We start from the raw sequence: 24384 nt of genomic DNA, 5'->3' as shown, positions 1-24384 counted from the left end.
CGAGGTCGAGGCTGCAGTGGCCGGGAGCGACCACTGCACTCCAGTCTGGGTGACAGAGTGAGACTCCAACTCAAAAAAAAAAAAAAAAAAAAGAAAAGAAAATAAACATATGCATGTAAATTATCCTGGTTTTAAATTCTGTTTTTGCTATTATTATACATAGAATCAACAGAATATGGGGCAGAAAATGGAAATTTCCCGTAACAGGAAAATAAAATAGCTAGCACATGGTTGTTGTTTCAATGCAGCCTTTGGCACAGTCTTTGAGAAAACAAAAACCAAACCACAGGGTGTGGTGCTCACACCTGTAATCCCAGCACTTTGGGAGGCAGTGGTGAGAGGATTGCTTGAGCCCAGGGGTTCGAGACCAGCACGGCCAACTTGGTGAGACCTTGTCTCTACAATAAATTAAAAAATTAACTGGACATGGTGGCTAGGAAGGCTGAAGCGGAAGGATCCCCTGAGCCCAGCAGGTGGAGGCTGTGGTGACCGTAAGCGTGCCACTGCACTCCAGCCTGGGCAACAGAACAGGATTCCGACTCCAAAAAAAAAAAAAAAAAAAGTATATATATATATATATATATATATATATATATATATATATATATATAAATATAAAATATATTATTAAAATATATAGAAAAAATATAGAATATATACATAACATAAATATCTTTTTCTCGAGTTTTAAGCTGTTTAATCAAGAGTTTGGCAGGAGTAAAACTAGTGTGTCATTTTGAATTTTTTGCCTGTAACTTTAATTTAGTACTTAGGGTCTTTTAGGAAACATTATTAGGAATAGAAATAAAATGTCTTGGGTTTTTTTTTTTTAATAAAAAGAAAATTTATTGTCTTCTAAAGTAACAGTCAAAAGAAAAAAAAAGCCTGGGGAAGAGGTAAATCTCACTTGCTGATTCTCTTGGATCTGTTTGCACATCAGTAGAATTTAAGTTGTATGTAGATGTGAAGTTACTGCCGATTAAGTATTTACACAGCGTCTAGTGCATTTCTTGTTAAAATGTGTTTGTAACGTCAAGAATATCCACAGATATATGCTTTTCTATAGTACAGTGAGAAATACTAATTTTGTTTTCTCATTCTTAATAATAAAGTTTTATGGTTTTACAGCTTATTGCCAAGGCACACAACTTGTTCAAAGTAAATGCAATCTGGTACATTTTTCTTATTTATAAGACTAGATTATACCTATTGCATTTATTATGTGAATTTTTAAAGCCTTTTGCTTTTTTGGAATTTTTAGTTTTTGTTATTAAAGAACTCTACCGTATCACTCTATCACATAATTGATGAAGTGGCCTATGAGCATTTTGATCTGTGGCAGCCATGAAAATGGATCATGTTCCCTACTGCAGGGCTGCCTGGACAGCTCCTGCTGTATGCTTCTGGTCCTCCCCCACGGTCCTGCAGATGCCATCCTCCCATGGCTGCTCCCAGCCCATCACCGAACTTGGCAGGGATACTGACACAAACCTGTTCTTTTGAGAGAGTTTTCTCTGATGAAAGTCTTTGGCTGGAGGACTACTTATTGATGTTCAAACTTTCTTCAAGCTGCACTGTTCCTCCTCAACCTGCCTTCCTTCTTTTCTCCATGGGTGCTTGAAAGGCTGCCCCACCTCCTGCCTGTCCCCGTTTTCTCTTGAAGCCTTTCTCCCCAGTAAATATCTTGGCGATTCCATCACATTTTTGTCATACTCCTTTTTGGAAAAAAAACCTGAACTAACAAAATTGGTTTTTGCTGAATTTTTATTTCCTGCTGATTAATACTATTTACAATTAATTTGTTATGCTTTGGATTGATTTTTTTGAAGAGGTTACAACATGAATTTTGCCCTTTATTTCCCTAGATGAGAAGCTATTGAGGATCTGTTTTGGTTCCTTTCTTTGAAAAAGAGAAACAGAAAAGATAGTTTTGATGATTATAATACAAAACAGGTTCTTAAATTGCTGCCTGAAATTTAAGTGCAGGTTCTTCGTGAGTAACTCTGTCCTCTTTCTAATTCTTTTCCTTTTATTCCTTGCAATGAGTGTTTTTAAAAACTGGTTTTCCTGGCCTAAACATCCTTACACGGGCTAGTAATTTATACCTGGACTAGCCTGTTATGAGACCCACAGTATTATTAAGCTTTACAAGTTAAAATGCCTGATTCAGCTGCCATCTATCTCACTGCTGCCAGTTTCAAATACTGCCTTGTACAGTATCATGCAAGCCTGTTTTGGTTTAATGAAATGTTGTAACCTTGGCTGTTTCTTCAGCCAGAAGATCCAAATTGGGATCAGTGCCATCAGGAGTTTCTTAAGATGTACAGCTTTAACTGAGCTAAGATATCTGCTTGAATGAATTTGCCCAATTACACTATCAGCAGTCACTTTCATCTATCCCAATATAGAGCCCTTAGGGAAGTAGAGTGAGGACAACTGAGTTCAAATCAGAATAAAAGGTCCAGCTGAGAGAGAGAGCCTGAAGAGGCATGACTAGGTCATCTCCTGAAGTGATGGCTGTGCCTTGGAACAATTGCTTGTGAATTGCTTTTCAGAACCATTGTCCATGCAAATAGAAGAGTTTACTAGCTATGGCCTACTGGGCAGGGAGTGTTTCAGCTGGTGTTGGCTCCTGGATCTGCTGGGCATGTCCATTGTGGAAGGAAAGAACCTGTGCTTCACTGTGTTGCTTAGGGATTGTGTGCTGGTTCAGTGTGTCATTAAAATATCTTAAAGTTTAATTATATGAACAAATGTTCTTATTGAATGACGATTTTGATGATTTACCTAACAATTATGGCTATTATTAAAGATAGAATCTTCATCCAGGATGTCAAAAAAAGCTTTTTTTTTGGACTTTTTTGGAATATAAAAAAGTTAAACATTTTGGGATATAGGACATCTTAATTCAGTGAGATAGGCTTGGGCCCAGTTATTACCTCATTCACAAATCCCACATTTAAAATGCAGCTTAAACAAGTTATTGGTTCAAGCCTGTGAAGGCTGATTGTTATGAAATAGTATGGTAGTAGAGAAAATGGTCTCTGAGATGCAGATGAGCCATCTGTGGGTTGCTCTGGAAGTCTCCAAACTTAACACTAAGAGTTTTGTGTGATTTGTTTTTTAGAGTAAAGTCTATGTCACGTGCTATTCTGCCAGTTACCCCTATCATTTCGTCTCTATCATTGCCTCTACTTTTTCTATAACTCATGGGTATGCTCAGAACATTTCTCTGTACATTATTCCTGCTCAGGGACTTTGGCCATTAAAAGCAAATGGCTGTCTTCACCCAGACATTTTTATTATATTGATTTTCTTGGCCATAGAACTTGGCTGAATTATTAGGGAACATTTTTAATGACAGTAATTTGATGATTAGACTAGAAAAATTAGAAGCTGTTTTATAGTATAAAGGTTATTTTCTCACATAGTCCTCGTTTACTAAGATGGCATTCCCTGTATTATACAGCTCAGGGCTTGATACAGAGTGGATATTTGAGAGTTAAGCCTCCTTTGTTAGTCTTCCCTATACTCCCTCTCCCAGCTCTACTTATTTATCTATTTATTTTGAGTTGGGGTCTCAATCTGTTACCTAGACTGGAGTGCAGTATAGTGATCATGGCTCACTGCAGCCTCAACCTCCTGGGCTTAGGCAGTCTTCCTGCCTCAGCCTCCTGAATAGCTGTGACAATAGGTGTACACCACCATGTCTGGCTAATTTTTTTTGATTTTTTAAAAAAAAATTTTTTCTAGAGATGAGGTCTCACTATGTTGCCCAGGTTGGTCTCGAACTCCCAGGCTCAAGCAGTCCTCTCGCCTCAGCCTCCCAAAGTGCTGGCATGTGCAGTCACGAGCCACTATGCCTGGCTTCCCAACTCTTTTAAAATTAGCAAATGCAATGACATAAGTACTCTAGTTCCATAATAAATTAATTTTGTGCCATGTGTGAGGGTGTAATGTACATGCATATGCTTAGGAGGTGGGGGGGACTATGACTATCTCTGCAGGGGAAATGTGTGTGTGTGTGTTGGAGGAATGCATGGGTTTCATAGCCAGATATAGCCAGAGATAGTGCTAACCACATGTGGCTTTTAAAATATAAACTAAGCTGGGCTCCGTAGCTCAGCCTGTAATCCCGCGCTTTGGAAGGCTGAGGTGAGTGGATTGCCTGAGCCTGCGGGTTTGAGACCTGCCTGGGCAACTTGGCGAGACCTCATCTCTACAATAAATCAAAAAAATTAGCCGGGTGTGGTAGCGCACACCCGTAGTTCCAGCTACTTGGAAGGCTGAGGCAGAAGGATAGCCGGAGCCCAGCAGGTTGAGGCTGCAGTGGCTGGGAGCGGCCACTGCACTTCAGTCTGGGTGACAGAGCGAGACTCTAACTCAAAAAAAATAAAAATAAAAATAAAATAAAATGTAAACTAAAATTAAGCACAATTAAAAATAAATTTAGTTCCTCGATTGTACTAGCCACATTTAAGTGTCCCAATAACCACATGCGGCTACCATATTGACCAATGTTATATTTAGAGAATGTTCATCATTGCAGACAGTTCTGCTTGACAGTGCTGGTTTAGTCACTTGATGCCTCTATAAAATGGAATACATCCTCATTGTGCTGAGAGTTAAATGCTTTGCAAACATTGTTTTGAGCACGGTGTTAGTAGGTATTAGGACTTAGTATGTGTTCACTCAATGACTTGAGGTGCTAATTACAATTTGTCCTGTTAATTGAGTCACATTGTGAATGACAGAGTGGACTTTTGCCTTTGGTGAAGCTACATCATTGTTCTCTGGGTTGTGTCACTCTTTGGCACAAAATGTCAAAGTATCAACATATGTCCCTGCTCTACCTGCCAGGTGGGGATACAATAATAATATCATGAAAATGATAGGCTGTCACTACCATGGTACAGCTGCCTTAGTCTGATCATTTTCTAAATATTTACTCACAGAGCAGGTAGATGTTGTCTTTGGCCTCATGGTGAACCTCAGTGAACCTTGATTTTAGCCTATTACATCATGTACTTTTAGTTTGGGTTTAAAAATCTTCCTCAAATGGATTAAATTAATTAAATATTGATCTAATCCCACTCATCATTTTAGGGATGTTGCCTAAATGAACAAAGCTTAAAATGAAATGATAGCAAGTTACAATTATCTAGGTAATGCCATCCTCTTGCTATTATTGGTTTATACCTAAAGAAAGGCAAGACCAAATGCTGGGTCATTTTGTTAGTTGGTGCTGTGTCCATTAAATCCCTGAAATCATCACACCATGCAAATAACAGTATTAATAAAATAAGATTTTCTCCACATCTTTTCCAGTGGCTTACTTGGTGATTTGGCAAGTGTCAAGTTGAGCCCCATTCTTCAGTTGTGGTGTGCCGTAACCAAGAACGTGTGTCAGGAAACGCTTGGGGATGATTGAGGCGTGGGTTCAGCATAGGTTATTCCTGGTTTGATTTCTGGGGAGAAGAAGAAAAATGGAAAAAAAAAAGTTGGGAAAGAATTTGAATATGGAATATTTTTTATTCTCTTTGGATGTGAGCACCTAGGCCAGACAAGAGTTGTCCTCTTTCAGCCTGTGGAAAGTGTGTCTGGGGTGTGACTTTTGGTTACATATCTTAGTTGTGTGGTTTTGTTTTTGTTTGTTCGTTTGTTTGTTTTGAGTCTGAGTCTACTGTATTATCCATGCTGGAATGCATGACATGATCTTGACTCACTGAAACCTCAACCTCTTGGCCTTAGGCAGTCCTCCTGCCTCAGTCTCCCGAGTTACTGGAACTGCAGGCATGTACCACTATATCTGGTTAATTTTTTTTGTAAAGACAGGGTCTTGCTATGTTGTCCAGGCTGATCTCAAACTCTTGGCCTCAAGAGATCCTCCTGCCTCAGCCTCCCAAACCTTAACTTTTCTGAGTTTCACATTCTCCACAACATTTTAATAAAGATTAGCTGAGACCATATGTGTATGAAATGTTGAATACTATGTAATAGTGTTTCCCCCACCCTTTCTTCTGCAGCTGGGTTTGTTTTTTGTGCTCTGGTTTCTCTCATGTGTTGACCAGAGAGATCAGAAATCCTGGGAACCATTCTGGGAAGCGCAGCTGAATAAAATATGCTTATGGAACAGTTTATTACAGGGGAAGTCACACTGTTTCTCATGAAATGAAACCATGTGGGGCTTTCATGTCCCCTTACTGATGTTGCTCAGAGACCCAGAGTAACCTCATCCTCTCCAAATACAAAGCACAATTCTGGCTGGTAAAAGCAATTACTTTTGTTCCTGCATATTTACTGAGTCAGTAGGAAAAGACACTTTGGAGGCAGGAGTATATTTGCATAAGTGGGTTAGTACTCTGGGGCCAGGGGCAGGGGTCAAGGTCATCTATAAAAAGAGCCCAAGGAATCTTATTGAAATGACAAAAATTAGATTGTAGTGATGATAGCAAAAATTCCCAAATTAACAAAAAATAATTGAATGATATACTTAAAATGGATGAAAATTATCACATATATATATATGTATATATGGTGTATGTGAATTATATCCCAATAAAGTTAAAGAGTGAACATAAAAGAAAAGGAATTAAACACAGGCTAGCATCTCACTGTGCAGTTATAGATCAGTTTCACCAGGTGTAGTGGCTCACACCTGTAATCCCAGCACTTTAGGAGGCTAAGGTAGGAGTATCTCTTGAGGCCAGGAGTTGAAGACAAGCCTGAATAACATAGACCTCATCTCTAAAACCTAATAAAAATTGGCCAAGCATGGTAGCCTGTGCCTGTAGTCCCAGTTACTCAGGAGGCTGAGGCAGGAGGATTGCTCGAACCCAGAAGGTTGACGCTGCGGGGAACCGTGATCATGCCACTGCACTCCAGGGCGAGAGAGTGAGACCTCACCTCCCAAAAAAAAAAAAAAAAAAAAAAAAAAAAAGATTTCAAGCCCAAGAAAAAGTATGTAAAAAGCACATTCCCTAATTCTCTGTTTAAGAGGTTTGTGAAATGCAAAGTACACTTAGCAGGGAGCAAGGGTTCCTCCTCTTTAAGCAGGTGAGGGGTGCTGCTAATTTATGAGTCTTTTCTTTTAGAATTGGGTCCATAATCCAGACACACTGGACATAATTGGTAATAATTGCTTTTTGGGGATCCATGTTTCCATTTAATTAATAATTCCTGTTGAGATATTAATGTATAAAAATGTTGAGATATTAATTCATTGAGACATGATATTTGGATTTTCTGGAATCAAATGTTATGTAGGTTTGGGAAATGGAATGGTTTATTCTCCTCTGTTGACTTCTGAGAGTTTCCTTTCTTCTATAAAATTTTTGTTATCTTTTTTTCTTTTAGAGATAGGGTCTGGCTCTCTTGCGCAGGCTAGAGTGCATTGGTGTGATCATAGCTCACCTCCTGGCCTCAAGCTATCCTCCCACCTTGGCCCTCCAAAGTGCTGGGATTACAGGCATGAGCCACTCTGCTTGCCAGTTTGTTTTTTCAAATCTTTGTATTTCTTCTGCCTGAACTTCCCTTTGCTTTTGTCCCTGCTTTTGGCCCCATAGCCATGCTCTAGACTGAAGCCTCCCTAGCCTCGTGTTTCGGTCACTGTCCTGTCCCTTCCACCCCCATCCCACCCTTCTCCCCAAACCACCACTTCCCCCCTACCACCATTCTAGTCTTTCTGCTTCTTGCTTAATTCCTCTGAAATCTCATCTTCTGCTTGTGGCCAGATTCTTCTTTCTAAGTCACTCATGTTGTCCTGACTTTCTTTTGCTCCTTGATCCTGTGTTATTATATGGTAGGACAATTCTGGAATTATTGTTACTAATCAAAGATGATTATTTTTTAGTGTTGAAGATCATGGAATAATGGAAGTCACAACATGCTGTGATCTTGTCATTAAAATATGACAATAAACTTTGGGGATATCTGCTTGCCCCATTATCATTTGAATCAAGGGTACAATAATACCTGCTTTATAGCCTCTTAATGAGGTTAAATTGAATATACATTTAAAAATTAAGTACTTTGTAAATGTTAGTTTTTCCTTTTGATGTTTTCTTTAATCCTTGCCTGAATGCAATTCAAGATCATGTTCCTCTTTCTGGAAACTCTCTGTTTTAACCAAGCTGTAGGCTCTCGAGGGCATACCTGGGTTTAGTTGCCTGCTTTATTTCCTACCCACTCCTTCTTCTTGAATGGGCTTCTATCTCCCCCTCTCTCCCTTTCTTGGAAATCTCCACCTCTTCTTCAGTACCAGCCATAACTACATCTCCTCCTTCAGGTCATTTCCTCAGGGATTATACCCATGAGAAGGGTTCATTTCTGCTTTCAAGGAGTTTAGAGTCTAGTTGAGAATTCAGAAGTAAACGAGATCATTTAAATACAGGAGTGTACCCTGACAGAGGGGCAGCAAGGATTAGGGGGAGATTCCATGGCAACTGTGATGCCCGAGTTGTGGCAGATTTGCTCAAGGTCCAGTGGGAGAGCACATGGAGATGCTGAGTGTGGCATAATAATCTACTATTCAGTTGATGATGGTGTCCAGTGATGGAGAGATGTGATAGATTTGAGATGTATTAAAGAGTTAGCGACTGGGTGGTGTTGGTGAAAAGGGAGGAAGAGTGTTGGAGACTTCTCAGGTATTTGGCAGTGGGTTTTGGTCTTCAACAGATATAGCGCCCATGAAGAGAGGGGTACTTATTGGGGTTGGTGGAGCCTAGTTTGGGACTGGTTGATTTCATGATGCATGTGTAGTGTGCATGTGGGGAGGTCTACTAGGTGATTGAAGAGACAGGTCTGGAACCCAGGGACATGCTTCTGGCTGGTAATGTTAATCTAAGGCCAATAGAAAGTAATAGCGGAAGCTCTGGGATGGATGAGATTTGAGATTGCCCAGGGTGTAGCTGTACAGAAGAGTATGAATAGAGAGCTGATGCGGACTTTTTAGGGAACAATCTTAGGTCAAGGGAAGTGCCTGAAAGAGGGACCAGATAGTGGGGAGGATTCCCGAAAATGACTAATGTCATGAGAGTTTAGTAAGCACAGAATTGTGACTAGTTTTATCCTGTTGGGGAAGTCAAGTGATAGAGGATAGCATAGTGCCATTGGATGGGATTCAGTAACAAAGAAGTCATTATTCATCTGTGCCAGTGCTGCATTTGTGGGGGGAGGTTAGGGGAGTTAGGGGTCAGAAGCTGATGACAGAGGAACTGAGTAATGATTGTGAGGTGAGGAAGTGGAGGCAGCGACTTCAGACAACTCTTTCAAAGAAAACATGCCCGTGATGGGAAGGAGACCGAGGGTGGGAGGCAGAGAGAGATCAAGGACCGATAGAAGATTTTGTTAAGCATATCACTTAATGCTTGGCACTTAAAAATTCGATTTCCCCTAATTGGAGAAAAAAGCAAATGAACAACCAACAAAAATATAGCACACAGGCCTGCCCCTGACCACTAACCAAGTACGGTGGCACCATGGCAGAGCACCAAGAGCCAGGGTATATGACTCTCTGACCACTTGGATTCCAACCTCAGCCTTGCCTCTCTTGGCTTTCTGACCTTTCATTTCCAAGTGTATAAAATGAGTATGGTGACATGTCCATTATATGGTCTCCAGCCTTTTTGGCATCAGGGACTGGTTTCATGGAAGACAACTTTTCTACCGTCAGAGGGTAGGGGTAGGGATTAATCATCAGGCATTAGATTCTCATAAGGAACCTGCAACCTAGATTCTTCACCTGCACAGTTCCCAATAGGGTTCGCACTCCTGTGACAATTGAATGCTTTACTGATCTGAGAGAGGGCAGAACTCTGTTCCTCCACTACTCACCTCCTGCTGTGCAGCCTGGTCCCTAACAGTCCATGGACCAGTACCAGCCAGGAGTTGGGGACCCCTGCATTATGGGACAACTGCGAGGTTAGAGTGGGTTAACTTTTACAACGCAGCCTGAGCCACTTGCACAGGGTAGGGTTAAGTCGTATCAGTTTCTGTTGTGAGTTTTATTTAGTGCTTGATAGGTTGGACGGGGGAAACAAGTCTTGCACCTTTTTATTTTATTTTTTCTTTGCTGGTCTTGAACCCATGGGCTCAGGCAATACTCTCACCTCGGCCTCCCAAAGTGCTGAGATTATAGGCATGAACCACCGCACCTGGCCAACTTGCACCTTGTTCATACCAAGACTGCTGTGTGGTTTGTGGCCTCTGCCATCTTCTCGGGATACTTGTGTTCCAAGAACTGGCCCTTCCTTTAGGCTGTCTCTGAGCCTCACCTGCCTGTTCTGTTGCTAGACAATCTGTACTATAGCTCCTGGGCTCTCTGTATGCTTTACTGTAGCATGGCCCTGCATCCTCTGCATGTCCCAGCACTGGCAGGGTGTTCCAAGTAGGATTGCTTCAGCAGTAGCAAAGGGCTCAGTTCCAGGACCTCAGTCATGGGCGGGAACCCTGCCTTGCCACCTCCTGCTCGCCCAGCTGAGAGCTGATGAAACCACTCAAGAATGTGATGTCCGTGGTAGGCCTGGGTTTCACAGCCATTCCTGAGGTTAGATGGTATCGCTGCTTAGCCTGTCTGTTTTTTTTCAGCCGCCCATTGATATCATCCTTTGACTGCTTTACCAACCATGTTTCTATGCCGTTGGTTGTAGGCGATCTTTTTTAAATGAGGGTTGTAGAAAAGAATGAACAGATTTCTGTTTCTCCTTTCTCTGAGACCTTGAACTCAGTGGTTGATTTCTCAAGTAATCTTCAGAGCAACCCTCTGACATAGATATATCATTATTATTTTTTTCCCCAGGTGGGAAGATTCGAGATTCAGGCAGTTTAATTCATTTGTTTTGACTCACACCTGAGTAATGGGTAGAGCCGGGATTCATATCAAATCCAATCAACACTGAAATTGCAGTTCTTTCTGTCTATTGCTATAGAGTAAAAATGAAGAATGGTTCTGGGATTTGTTTTGGAGATCAGGTGGAGAGGGGAGTATCAGGCAGAGGTGGGACTTTGTTTTCCCTGTCATGCTTAGGAATAACTGCCAATCTTCCAACCTCAAGGTCTAGTTTTATTTGGCCTGAACAATGTTGAAAACATGAGGAAATTTCACATAAGAATACAGATTTGGATCCTGGCTTGAAAGATGAGAAGATTTGCCAACACTGAGCATGAACAACCCAGCAGCTAATGCTGCCCCTTCCTGATGGGGATGAGCTTGCTCCAGGGCTCCAGACCCCAGCATTCTCTCTTGACCTCCCTGGGCCTCCTTGCCTAGGAGCCTTGCTTGCCAGACCCTACGGTCACTTTACCCTTGGTCCTTTTATCATGCATTCCTAATGTGACTGTTTAACCTGTATGGATCATCACATGTTCTACTCTGATCATATCTTTCTTTTCCTGTGCCTCCCTCTCCAAACTCCTGATTTTTCTTGCATTGCTGACCACCTATCACTTAGCAAAATCCAGGACTTAATGAACTGCTACCTTGAGCACCAATCCCTGTGGTCCATCCAGACCCAACCTGCTGTTGCAGTTCACTGCACTGGCACTCAGCGTGGGTGGGGAGTCATTTGTACCAAGCTGGGGGAAACTCCCTCAACAGGAAGAGCCGGCCTGTGTGCCCTACCAGGCCATGGTGATGCCTTAACTCTCCCTGGGCTTCACAGAGCTCATTATTGCTTCTGGTCAAGATCTGAAAGATAAATGCCAGCTACATGCTTGCTCCCTCAATGCAGTTGCTCGTGATTAATTTTTTGGACTTAGCGTTTGGTGGTGGTGGTTCTCAAGTGACAGGGTTGTAATAATAATACTGCTCTTATTTGTTTTCCACTTGCCTGTCTGCTCTCTGGAAGCTCTTATCTATCAGTTCATTTATTTAGTTTTGTTAATTTTTATATTTATTTATTTCCTGCCTCAGGTTTATTTGTACAAATAGCACAGAATTACACCAGTCCCATGCAGACAGCAGCCTGGGCTCAAACCAGTCCGTCTGTTTTCACCTTGGCAGACAGAGGCTTCTATTCTGGAAGGGGTCTGGGCACCTTTGGGAGCCTGAGCAGAAGGTGGAGCTGCAGGTGAAGCTGTGGCCTGGGCTTTAGTTTGATCCTTGGCCTTTGTCCAGCAGAACCTGCAGCCCTTGGCATTACAGGGACGAATACGTTTCCCAGGCTTGGAGTGGGTAATGTAGGTGAGTTGAGTAAGCTTGTGGCTAGGACCCTTTGAGATCTTGGGCTTAGACTCCTTGGACTTTACGAGGACCTTGATAGCCTCAGTTGTGGACACCTATGGCTTTGGCATTGTTGGCTTGCAACTTCTTCAAACCCTTCTTGTGCCTCTTGGCAAAGTGCATGTTCCTCAGGAACTTGGAGTCCATTCCTTGAAGAGACTAATATCTTTGTGATCAGGGTTTCTTGATGCCATTTTTGTGACTGATTGTGTGTGGTATGTTTCTTGGACTTGGCCATGTCTGCACTGTAACTCGTGGCTCCTAAAGAGCCTGGGACCAGAAGAGCTATATTTATTTTTTAGAGTCAGAGTCTCACTGTGTCATCCAGGCTCGAATGCAGTGATGTGATCATAGTTCACTGCAGCCTCAAACTCCTGGCCTCAAGGGATGCTCCTGCCTCAGCCTCCCAGATAACTAGTACTACAGATGTGCTCCACCAAAGCCAGCTAATTTTTTCATTTTTTTGGAGAGACATGATCTCGCTACATTGCTCAGGGTGGTCTCAAATTCCTGGCCTCAAGCATTCCTCCTGCCTCAGCCTCCCAGAGTGATGGGATTACAAGCATGATTCTGGATCCTCACATCGGAAATTGTAAGAATTTCAGATTTGGGAGTTTATCACTTTTCCTTCTGAAAGCTATAGTAAACTGACAGATCATATAGTAATAGTGATGTAGTTCTTAAACTTCTGTGGTAAAGATAATGCTATTCATAAAAACCACCTGATGGCAAAATTTTTATTGAAAGACATGGCTCTCTTAGATTTCAGATCACCTATAACCCAAGAATCTTTTCCAGTTTAAACCTGGGTGTATGCATGTTTTCCAATAGTGTTAAGGTCAAGGCTCTGTGAAGGCCTGGGGATAGAAGCAGGTGACCTCACTTTTTAGTAACTTCTTCTTGCAATGGAATTAGGTTACTGTATTCATAGAACATTTTATTAATGCACTTATAGAGTTGGCCTCTCAAAGGTGTTGGAATGAAAGCTCTGCAGCTCTGCAGTCAGGTTTTTCAGGTGTTACCCTAATACTCTTTTCTATTCTTTTTTTTGAGTCAGAGTCTCATGCAGTTAGCCAGACCGGAGTGCAGTGGCACGATCATGGCTACCAAAGCCTCAACCTTCTGGGCTCAGACAATCCCTCCACCTCAGCCTTCTAAGTAGCTGGGACTACAAGTGTACATCACTATGCCTGGCTAATTTTTTGAAGTACTGTAGATATAAGGTGTCACTGTGTTGCCCAGGCTGGTCTCAAATTCCTAGACTCAGGCAATCACCTCAGCCTCCCAGAGTGCTGAGATTAGAGGTGTAGCCACCACACCTGACTCTCTTTTCGTAGCGAAGCTTGATATATGTAACTTGCAATAAGGCATATTTGGGTTAACATTCAGACTTAACATTTTTTTTCTAGGTGATCTCAGGTAACTTTGTGTGTTTGAAAGGAGTGGGGGTTGGTGTAAACTGGATTGTGAATGCCCTGAAGACAAAGTTTGTGTCTAATAGTTCTTTATAACCTTAACCCCAAATCTGATTATTCTCTCTGGGCAAGTGAGGAAACTCAGTAAGATTCAACAACCCGCCCAATGTCACACAGATAGTGAGAAGGAAAACCAGGAAATGGGCTCCCATTTGTATGACCCAGAGCGGTCTGCCTCTGTGCTGTACTGGCCTAGTGGAATGTCTGAAGTATCTTGGCCAGTGGAAGGTGTTCTAGACTGAGTTTCCCTGGCTAGTGCAGATGGTCCTAGACCTGGACTTATTAGGCACATGTTAAGTTTTTTACTTAGTCCTTGACTCTGTGACCCTGGGCAAAACATTTTACCTCACAGAGCTAGGAAATGGGAAGAATAATACATTTTTGGCCTGGTTCTCAAATTTGGTGAGAATAACATATCCTAAGTCAATTTATTGTATGTACTCTAGTAATATAAAGGTGTATTTCATGGCAAATATTGCCTTTTTATGCTTAATAATAAAAATCTTATTGCTCATAGAGTCAAATTTTGCAGTTTACTAAGTTGAAATGTTTATTCTTATTTTTGTTTATATAGTTTATAGGTAGGTGAATTCTGGGTCATTGACATAAGAGGAGAGTAGTCTGGGTAGGGGCTGCAGTCCCAATAGCCATAATAGTGGTTTTAGATGACGATGTTCTAAGTTAAATATATCTCGAAGTGACTTTAAAAAAATTTTCCAGAATTCAAGACCTCAGGTAAAATCTTGAGTTGTTTGGTTACCATGTACCAGGTTATTAAGAGAAGAGAATACTTTTTATAAACTTGAGATGCTATTCCTTGTTCTGGAAGGGTCATCCTTTGACTTAAGAGTCATAATTATTCTTCATGACTGCAGTGGTGGTTATCATCTTCACCATTATAATAAGGTCATCATTGTGGTTTTCTGAGATGTGGTGGTAGGTGTTCTCCAGCCTTTGCCAGTAAAGTAGTTGTCAGGTTAGCTACCTAATTCTTCTAATCACAGCTCAACCAAACCTTACTGTTGAAATGAACTGACAAAGATGAGTACCTAAGAGAACAATTTTCCTTCAGTTTCATCACTTGTCTTCATGGACAATTTAAAAACTCTCTAGCGAGATTTTTAACATGAGTGAATATTTCACAGGTTTTTTTTTTTTTTTAAGCAGCATCAAACCCATGCTTGTTAGCTATTTTTCTTTTCTCATCAAAACAAATAAATGCCCCACCCCCACACATGTATAGTAGAAGGATCTGGCATCAAGTATAATTCATTTCATGAAAAAAAACATATACACACATATATATGTAACATTTGTTAAAAGTAATTTCTAATGTAAATGATCAACTTCTGTTATTAATCATCTTTTTAAAAAATATGCTTCTCCAACTGATGGAAATATTTGAATCAAAATAATTTTTTCTGCATTGATGTATAAGGTGGTAACCTTCTCAACTAGGAGAAATAGTAACTTTTATGTTTGTATTATCTTAATATTTCCCACGTGTTTATCTCCTCTGTGTCACATTTCCTTACTTGATGTTCCTCCTCTGGCACAGGCCTAACTGGCTTATTCTCTCTCTTTTTTTTTTCTTATTTTTTTGCATTGGGGTCTCACTCGGTCACCCAGGCTGGAGTGCAGTGGCATGCTCACAGCCACCACAGCCTCAACCTGCTGGGCTCAGTTGATCTTTCTGCTTCAGCCTTCCAAGTAGCTGGAACTACAGGCATGTGCCACCACACTTAGCTAATTTTTTCATTTAGTGAAGGGACGAGGTCTTACCAAGTTGCCCAGGCTGGTCTTGAATCCCTGGGCTCGGACAGTCCTCTTGCCTCTGCCTCTGGAAGTGCTGGGATTACAGGCATGCGCCGACATGCTGGCCGTTAGCTTATTCTCTTATATGGGACATAACTCAAGACTCTCTCTGCAAGTAATGGGGCCCTCCTTACCTGACCCTGTCCACCTGCCCATGTTATAGCTCCAGGCTTCTGCACCAGGCCTTCCTTACTCACCTTGCCCTTTCTTCTGGAAATCCCTTCTCTCCCTTGTCTACTGGATAAGTTCCTTATACACCTTCAAGTCTAAGTTATCACCCTCCTCGTCTCAAAGCCTTCCATGTTTTCCCAATGTGCCAAGTGCTCCCAAGTCCCTGTCTTGCTGCCTGGTTTCCCATATCTCCAGCTGTTGTGTTACATTGTTTTGTTTGCCTCAGAGTCTGTATCCTTTCATCTCTGAGGTCTAGCTGAGTACCTGCAGGTACAGAGTCAGAGCTCAAAAAACATATGACGTACTCTTTGAACTTGGCCCCTTCTCTGACCTGTTTTCATCGTGGCAGGCATATACCATTTTTTTCCCTCACGAGTATTCTCTTCTGCCTTTCCTTGTGAAAGAGTACAACTCAGGGAGGGCTGAGAGAAGAGAAGGAATTGGCAGTGAATTTGTGTAAGGCATGGCTGAAGACCAGGAAGAAGGTTGATCAAACGCTGGCCTTGCTGATATTTCAGAACAGGTTACCTGGGGATTGAGGGGGGCTTGCAGTGGAGGGTTGCAAATTCTGGTGCCCACAGCAGTCCCATGGATTATGTGAGGAGAGTGAGCCAGGTGTAAGAAGCCAGGTATAAGAAGAAGCAACCAACAATACCAGTATGTGAATCAAAGCCAGCTAACAGCATGTCGGGGGCCATCATCGGAGAGGGTGGGCTGTAGTGAGCTGGGAGTGTTGCCCCATCCAGAGGAGCAGCTTCCCCAGGCCCTGGGTTGTTGCTATGTTTTTGTGTGGGTTCGTTGCCTCCGGACCAGCTGATTTACCAAGAGAAATGCTTTTTTTTTAAAAATACAAAATCACATGAATTTTATATTTTGACTTAATTTTGATAAAGTATCAGGACAACCAAATATAGCCTGTCTGTGGTTTATAACTTGGAATATCTGATTGTGTGGTGGGGCCAACCCAGGTCTCTCCTGAGGTTCTGTCCAGGCCTGTGGGACCTAGAACCTTGTCACCTGATGCCTGCTCCAAACCTCTCCTTCATTTTTACTAATTTTGTCTAACCTGATGTTATTTTCCTTGTCACTTAAAATTGATAAGCTCTTAAGGGGACTTTGAGGCAATTCATAGGATTTTAGAACTTAATGGCATTTTATTTGATTTGAGATGAATATTCCTTCAAAAGCTCTAAAGCTTCTTCTTCCTTAGTGCTGATGTATTCTTATAGGTCAAAATGGCATTTCTATATAGTTCGACCTAATACATATAGTACTTGGAAAATTTTCATAATTAGAATCAAGTATCCTGGGGAGGTTGGGGCAGAAAGGTTTTCCTAGAGTAATGATAAAGAACCAGCAGCAGTAAGATGACAGTATTTAAAGTGAGCCACATACCTGGACCCCATTACGTTGTCTCATCCTGCCCCACTGAATGACTTTGGCTGGATTGAGCTTTGAGATGGTGTCTTCAGGCAGGTAACCCTTGTTACCTGTGCCTACTCTTTAGGTATTCAGTACGGCTTTGTTTTCTACCTGAAGACTCATGGGAGACAGTTCTTCCTAGTCTACACATTGAGAATAATGTTCTTGATATGAATTTATCACCACCAAATTGTTACACTTTCTTGTTTTCCTACTGGAGTTGAGATCCGTCTTAGGTCCCACCATTGTCAAATAGATAGAAATGAATGCATTTGGTGAACTAACCTTTCATGTGGCTTTTAATTTCAAACTGTTCTTTTTCCTAGACCACATTTTTTCTTATTTTAAAATTCATTTGAACTTACTTTATATTAAGCACTTCTGAAAAATTCCTCAATTTTTTTTTTTTTTAATGTAGGCTTGGTTGGCATGAAGTCAGTCTGGTTGTAAAAGGTCAGGAAGACAGGATGGGAAATATACCATCCCCTGATATGAGCTGTGGTGGCGGAAAACCTTAATGGTGGAAGTGTGTGACTTTGCCACCCCAGTTGTGAGGCAGTTATTTTGCCGGGGGCATCTTCCAGGACCAAGAAGTTCTGGGGAAACCATGGAAGAAGGTGGTAGCTTACTATGTCACTTATCTTTCTGGTGCCTGCAGTTCTGGGCACTCAAACTGGTTTTTGCATTGGCCAATTGTTTAGTGCCTTTTTGAATTGTAATTTCATATAGATTCTTTTTATTTATTTATTATATTTTATTATAAAGATGTGGGGTACAATTCAGTGTTAGATATACAATTTTTCATACAGATTCTAAACTGATATAGATAGAGACCATGTTAGTTCCCAGCATGACTTTATAAAGGATCAGTATGTATCAGTCTTCTCTGGGTCTTAGGATGGAAAATAGAGAAAATACTTGAGGTCTTTTTTGTTTTATTAATTCAGCAGCAATCCTAATGCATGTGCTGGTACACTGACATAGGAGTTATCTTTTAGATGGCCTTCCCTGTTCCTCATTCATTCTGCTATGTATAATATAGAAAGTACATAGACATTTTTTTTTTTTACCCAGTGCAAGCCATGATTTTCTTAATGTTTTCATCACACAGGCTTTAAAAATGCTTGGTTGAAACAGCTAAAAAAGTAATTGTAGCTGTGATTATGTAAGGGTTGCATTTTACTATGAGCCCTGAGTAGACAAACTCTACCCACTCATGGTAACAAGAGTCATTGTCCTGTATAGAAATACATCCAGTAAACAATTGTGGAGGTTTTCCAATTTATCTTATAGCCAATTTATCTAAAATGTCTTGAGAAGCCCAATGATTTATTTTCAGTTGTAGTTATAATTTTTGAGTCTGGCAGGTCTGAGGAGGAACAAGTTTGGAGCAAGCCCTCAAGTGCCTGCGGTCTGGAGGCAGTAGATGGCCGTGTGCTCTCTTGGATGGTTTCTGTTCGCTCTCAGCTTGAGAGCCATGAAGCTTTGTACTACAGTATGTGCACACAGTCCAAGTATTCTTTCATTCATGTTTTTCTTCCTTTAACTAGATCATAAGCTCCGTTAGTGGAGGGACCTCGGATTATTTTGTTTCTGCTGACCCTCTGGTATAGTGGCCTCTGCTTTGGAGGCAACTAGAATCTTGGCAAAGATTACCCTCTAGAGTCATGGACTTGAAAACGCAAAGTTTCACTCTGTTCTATGTCCTTGGCTGAAAGCCAGGATAATCTTCAGGTAATAGCATCCACCTCAGAGCCTGTTCAGGATACAGGCAAAACCTCCTCTGGTAGCTTGAGAAGTCTAAATTTCTATCTTGTTAGGTACAACAATAACATAAGGGTTCATCACGTGCTGGCTAATATTATTGTGTGCCTAGGACTGTCCTAAATTATTTACATATATTTTCATTTATTAAAATGACATTGGACTCACATTGCAAATCTGCTACTTACTTGGGCAAGTTACCTAGCCCTTCTGTGCCTCAGTGTCTTCTGTAAAACAGTCATAAGATTGTGGGGGTTTTTTTGTTTGTTTGAGTCAGGGTCTTATTCTGTCACCCAGGCTGGAGTGCAGTGACACAATCACGGCTCACCACAGCCACAAACTCCTGGGCTCATCTTGACCCTCAGGCCTCAGCCTCCTGAGTATCTGGGATTACAGGCATGCGCCACTATGCTCAGCAAACTTTTTGCTTTTTGTTGAGATGAGTTCTTCCTTTGTTGCCCAGGCTGGTCTCAAACTCTGGGGCTCAAGCAATGCTCCCACTTCAGCTTCCCAAAGTGCTGGGATTGTGGGTGTGGGCCACCATATCTGGTCATAAGATGGTTTTGAATGAAGTATTTCCAGAGTATAGACCTTTTTATTCAAGCTTGGCATTTAGTAAGAAGTCAGCATTGACATCGCTAGATGAATGGTAGTAAGAATTAGTGGTCCTGTTTTTCAAATAAAGAACTGAGGCGTAGAGAGCTTCTTTCAACAGATACGTGCTGTCTGGTGCCGGAGTGTTAGAGCTTGCCCTCCTTAACATAGCTAGTGAGGGCCGGAGCCTGGATTTGAACACAAGTGGGCCTGAATGCTGTGCTCTTCTGTTACTGCCTCCAGTAACATACTGGGTATTCCCGTAGTGATTATAATCTCTTGTCTCCTTTGGGAAAACAAAGACGCAAAGTAGCTCCAATTTGATTGCAGGGCATGGTGCTCTAGTACAGCTGTTTATCTACTTAGGCAAGTGCTAGTTTGGTAAGCATACAATAAATTTATATGCGTTTACATATTCAACTACCCATAAGAAAGAGGCAACTAATAGCAAATAGTTTACTCAGCACTTAAAGGGTAGTGAAGAGGACATGGTTGACTGCAGGCAGACATGGTTCAGGGTCAAAGCTCTGCCTGTTACTGGTGTACTAACTAGGCCTCAGTTTGCTCAGCTGTAAAAGGGCTAACAGTAGTGTGTGCTTAAGGTTGACTGAGTTTTTAAAAGTAATATATGTTGTTGTGGTCTTGGCACATTAAATAATCAGTGCATGCTAATTATTGTTTTAGTTTTAAGGCTAGAAGGACAGTTGGTGCCGTATGAATCCTATGTAATACATCAGAAAAAGTCATTCAAAAAGTTACTCTTTCCTTCCAAAATGACAGAAATTATTAGAAATTGCTACATAAGAGAGATTATAGAATCACCAATATGAATGACTTAACGGTCATGTCTTATATACTAAGTAGAACATAATCAGAGCTCTTCTTTAAATGGATTTTCATGTCAATTGTTTCATGTCCTACCAATAAGAATGTTAGTGAAATATAAGATATGCCAATTAGACACAGAATAGAGAGCAGATATTCTATTCTGCCTGTGATTGCCATAGAAGGAGGTTAGAAGGTTTGGAAATCTTTGCTTGACTTTTACCATTGTCCTGAAGTAGAAGGGCTGAGTGTCCAAGTGGTTCATTTTATCAGGTTTTTTTTTTTCCCTTTGAGTTGGGATCTCTGTCACCCAGGCTGGAGTACGGTGACATGATCACAGCTCACTGCAGTCTTGATCTCCTGGGTTTAGGTTCAGGCAGTCTTCTACTTCAACCTCCCGAGTAGCTGAGACTATAGGTGCAAGCCACTAATTTTTTAATTTTTTCTAGAGACAAGGTTTTGCTACGTTGCCCAGGCTGGTCTCAAACTTCTGGGCTAGAGCAATCCTCCCGCCTCGGCTTCCCAAACTTCTGGGATTACAGGCATGAGCCACTGCGTCCGGCTTATCTAGTTTTTTAACACCCATGTCACATTTACCTCTGTTCTTGCCTCTCTGCATCAGATGATTACAACTGTAAGAATGCAGCTAGTCCTTGTATTTGTGTTAATGCAAAACTTTCCATCTGACCTACTAAGAGCAAACAGTATATTCATCTCCATCTTGCAGGGGAAGAATCTGAGACTTAGAGAGGTTGAGATTTGATTAACATTATGTGGCTGCTGAGGGACAGAACTGGGGAGACCTCTAGTTCTGGAGAGACTTCGTCTGTGGCTCTACCCATCTAATTCTAATTCCTCATCTTACCTGTGAAGGGAGGACAGCGAGCTCCTGGCGAAGGCAGTCTTGCCCAGGTCACACTGATAACTTGGGCACAATCAGCCTCCAAACCCAGGTCCTTCTGCTGGGGATCCTGACCTTTCCACCCTAAACACAAGCTACTGTCTCCTACCGGTGTGGAGAGCATCTCCCCTAGAGAATGGTGGGTGCTTCTAAAAAGAAAACTTTACCTAGACTTTCCCTCACTTCATTTCTGCCTGCACAACTCCATCCTTTATTGGGCTTTGAAAGATTTTCATGGGTTTTCCTAGGGTTTTTATTTCAGGAGCATGCAAGGAACACATGGTCATTTGGATCTCCTCTATGTTAAATTTCAGCAGCACTTTTCCAGAGTACGGAGCTAAGTATGAAATACTATTGTTCATTCCCGAAGGGAGTCAAATGTCAAGGTATTAAGGAAGGAAGAAAAGCTGGCAGACTTTGAAGGGCACAAACAGCACACACCTATAGGAACACCTTCATTTAGCAGTCTTCTTTCTCCCACCCACAAGCCCAAATGCAGTAAACCCTCTTAGCATATTATCTCTGGTTAGGAAATTTTTCCCTCAGTGTCTTCATGAAATAGTTAAGATTTTCTGACTAATTGCTTTATTATTTCAGGCTACATTCTTAATTACAGAGTTCATCTAGCCCCTCTCCTTAGCCCACGTATGCCTGCAACACTTTTCAAACAGATGTCAGAAATAGTCATCTGAGAATGAGATTTTGCTGACAGACTTAGAGAACACGTCTCCTTGATCCCTAATGTCTTGGAGACAGTCTCAAATAAGCAGAAGTAATAATGAAATAAGATTTCAGCATGGTGTGTGTTTGTTTTTTCTTACCTCATTATATAGTGATATAGAACCAAATTTGTTACTGTTCATATTGTTAGTTTATTGGTACCTTTAATTAGAATCATGAAAGAAGAGTATTGTTGAAAATGTTAGTATACCTGACATGAAAGCAGATTCAACTGGAAATATGATGTAAAATTCTATGGTGGATAAATCTTACCTAATCACAAAGTCACTCTACTTGAGGCCTATCTTTTTAAGTCCTTAGGATAACTTAGGATAGGTGAGATCTCCATGCTTGCCTGCTTCTTGATTTCCTGACTGAAGTAAAAACTTCCCTAACAGTTTGAATGTGAAGCAAAACTAAGCTGTTGTTAACCTGTTTGTCAGTAGCTTGGCCGTTTTCTCCGTGCCTTTTCTGACATGTTTTAACATGACTTCTTAAGGGATCAGAATGAGGATTGCCCTGTTCTTTGTGGTACAATGAAAAGACTGAGATTCTTTTATCAAAATGAAACAACTAGGATAGAGAAGAAACTTTCTCTTTTGGTCTCTCTCATTCCTGCCTTTTTTTTTTTTTTAAGAGATATGGATAAAAGATGATGAAACAAATCCAAGTTTTGGGTCTTGGGAAATATAAGGAACTTTCAATTATAGTCATCTAGTAAAGTAAATGTGGTTTAAAAAGTTTACTAAATAGAAGTGGTTATCAAAACATTATTTCCGCTTCTGAAGGCACAATTTATAGTTTTCATTTTTTGTCTGAGTTGGAAACAATGAAGCTTCATGTCCCCCCCTTCAGAAAGTGGGGCCTGCCAAAAAGGATTTATGTATCTTCTTGTTCAAACCTCACATTTAAGCCAAAGTACAGTTACAGTCTTATTCAGTATTGTGTCCCATCAAGCACAGTTCTTAAGAAATTAAAAATTTTTCATTTACCTTTCATTGCGGTGGCTGGCTGTCCATTCACCTCTTACGAGTGCCTTCAAGTTGAAACAGGCTTCTTGTCGCTGATTTAGAATGAGCCTCCAAACTAAGGTTGACAGGGAAATGGATTTTCTGGTAAAGCATAAAAAATAAGCATTTTCTCTCCTGTCAGAGAAGGCAGTTGCCTTCTCTCCCCCTTGTGTGATTGTCCTTTGGGGCACCCTTTCAAATTCTCCTGCTGAGAACAACTGGAGTAACTTGCTCTCTTGCTAATGTAAATGACTCATCTCAGAGTAGGTGAGATTTGTAGACTGGGGAAGAGCATTTCCTGAACCTGCAGGAATCAGGTGGTGATTCACCTGAAGGGAACACAGAGGGCTGGAACCTGGAACCGAGACTGTTTATGGAGTGAGGGGTGAAGTCTCTGGTTGGGGCCTATTCATGAGACCCAATTTTGTAGTCTATTAAGTTTATAATAGCATTGCCTGAAAGACAATGTCTATGTTTTAATTAAAAATATTTTATTGCTAAAAATGATAATGATTACTTGAGCTTTCAGCAGGTCATAATCTTTGCAGATGGAGGGTCTTACTTAGATGTTCAGGGCTGCTGACTGATCAGGGTGGTGGTTGCTGAAGGCTGGGGAAGCCGTGGCAATTTTCTTATTTTTTTATTTTCAAGATGTGGGGTGCAATTCAGGATTAGGTATACAGATGTTCATTATGCGGGTGCCCTTGTTGATGAGGTGTGTCCTCCTCCCCTGGCAGTTTTTCATTACTGGTAATCCCTTTCTTACAGGATTATGATAATTGTTCAAGGTCTGCTGGGGGTACTCAGTTCTTTGTTTCTGTGATAGATCATTCATTATTATAGACTCTAAGTCATCCAAGTTGCTGTGAAGGTCATAATTTTGTCCTTCTATATGGCTGCATAATATTCTACTGTGTATATGTACCACATTTTTAAAATTCAGTCCTCTTTCTATGGGCAGGATGGTTAGTTCCATGCTTTTGCTATTGTGAATAATGCCACAATAAACATGCATGTGCAGGTATCTCTTTTATAGAGTGATTTGAGTTCCTCTGAGTGTATTCCTAGAAGGGGGTTGCAGGGTCGTATGGAAGGTCGATTTTTAGATCTTTTAGGAATTGCCAAACTGTTTTCCACAAAGGTTATACTAGTTTTCACTCCCACCAGCAGTGTAGAAGTGTTCCCTTTTCCCTACATCCTCTCCAGCATCTTTGTTTTTTGAGTTATTGATGGTGGCCATCCTGACTGGCGTTAGGTGGTATCTCAGTGTGGTTTTAATTTGCATTTCTTTGATGACTAATGAGGCTGTGCATTTTTTCATGTATCTGTTGGCTACTCATACGTCTTCTTTTGAGAAGTGTCTGTTCATATCTTTTGCCCACTTTTTAACAGGGCTGTTTGTTTTTTTCTTTTGGCACATTTTAGTTCTGTGTAGATCCTAGATGTTAGGCCTTTGTCAGATAAATA

General features: G+C 41.1%; 2 protein-coding genes across 2 annotated transcripts in view; one reads left to right on the top strand and one right to left on the bottom strand.

The window, feature by feature from the left end:
* Window positions 1–23267, bottom strand: part of GPR87 (G protein-coupled receptor 87) — a 24805-nt gene extending 1538 nt beyond the window's left edge. Inside the window, exons 1-2 of the mRNA XM_008057464.2 lie at window positions 22900–23267; window positions 5337–5468 (exon numbers count right to left, since the gene is read on the bottom strand). Coding sequence (XP_008055655.1) covers window positions 5337–5370 — 34 coding nt within the window. The 5' untranslated portion in view covers window positions 5371–5468; window positions 22900–23267. The remainder of the gene's footprint in view (window positions 1–5336; window positions 5469–22899) is intronic.
* The window catches only part of MED12L (mediator complex subunit 12 like), a gene marked incomplete at its 3' end in the record, with an annotated part of 335349 nt that overhangs the window by 205669 nt on the left and 105296 nt on the right, over window positions 1–24384 (top strand). The window lies entirely within an intron of this gene.

This window comes from Carlito syrichta, unplaced genomic scaffold (genome assembly GCF_000164805.1).
Source record: "Carlito syrichta isolate Samal-C Ts95f unplaced genomic scaffold, Tarsius_syrichta-2.0.1 Scaffold87115, whole genome shotgun sequence".
NCBI classification, from domain to species: Eukaryota; Metazoa; Chordata; class Mammalia; order Primates; family Tarsiidae; genus Carlito; species Carlito syrichta.
Note: the sequence above shows the minus strand (reverse complement) of the source record. Positions and strands in the feature narration are given on the sequence as shown.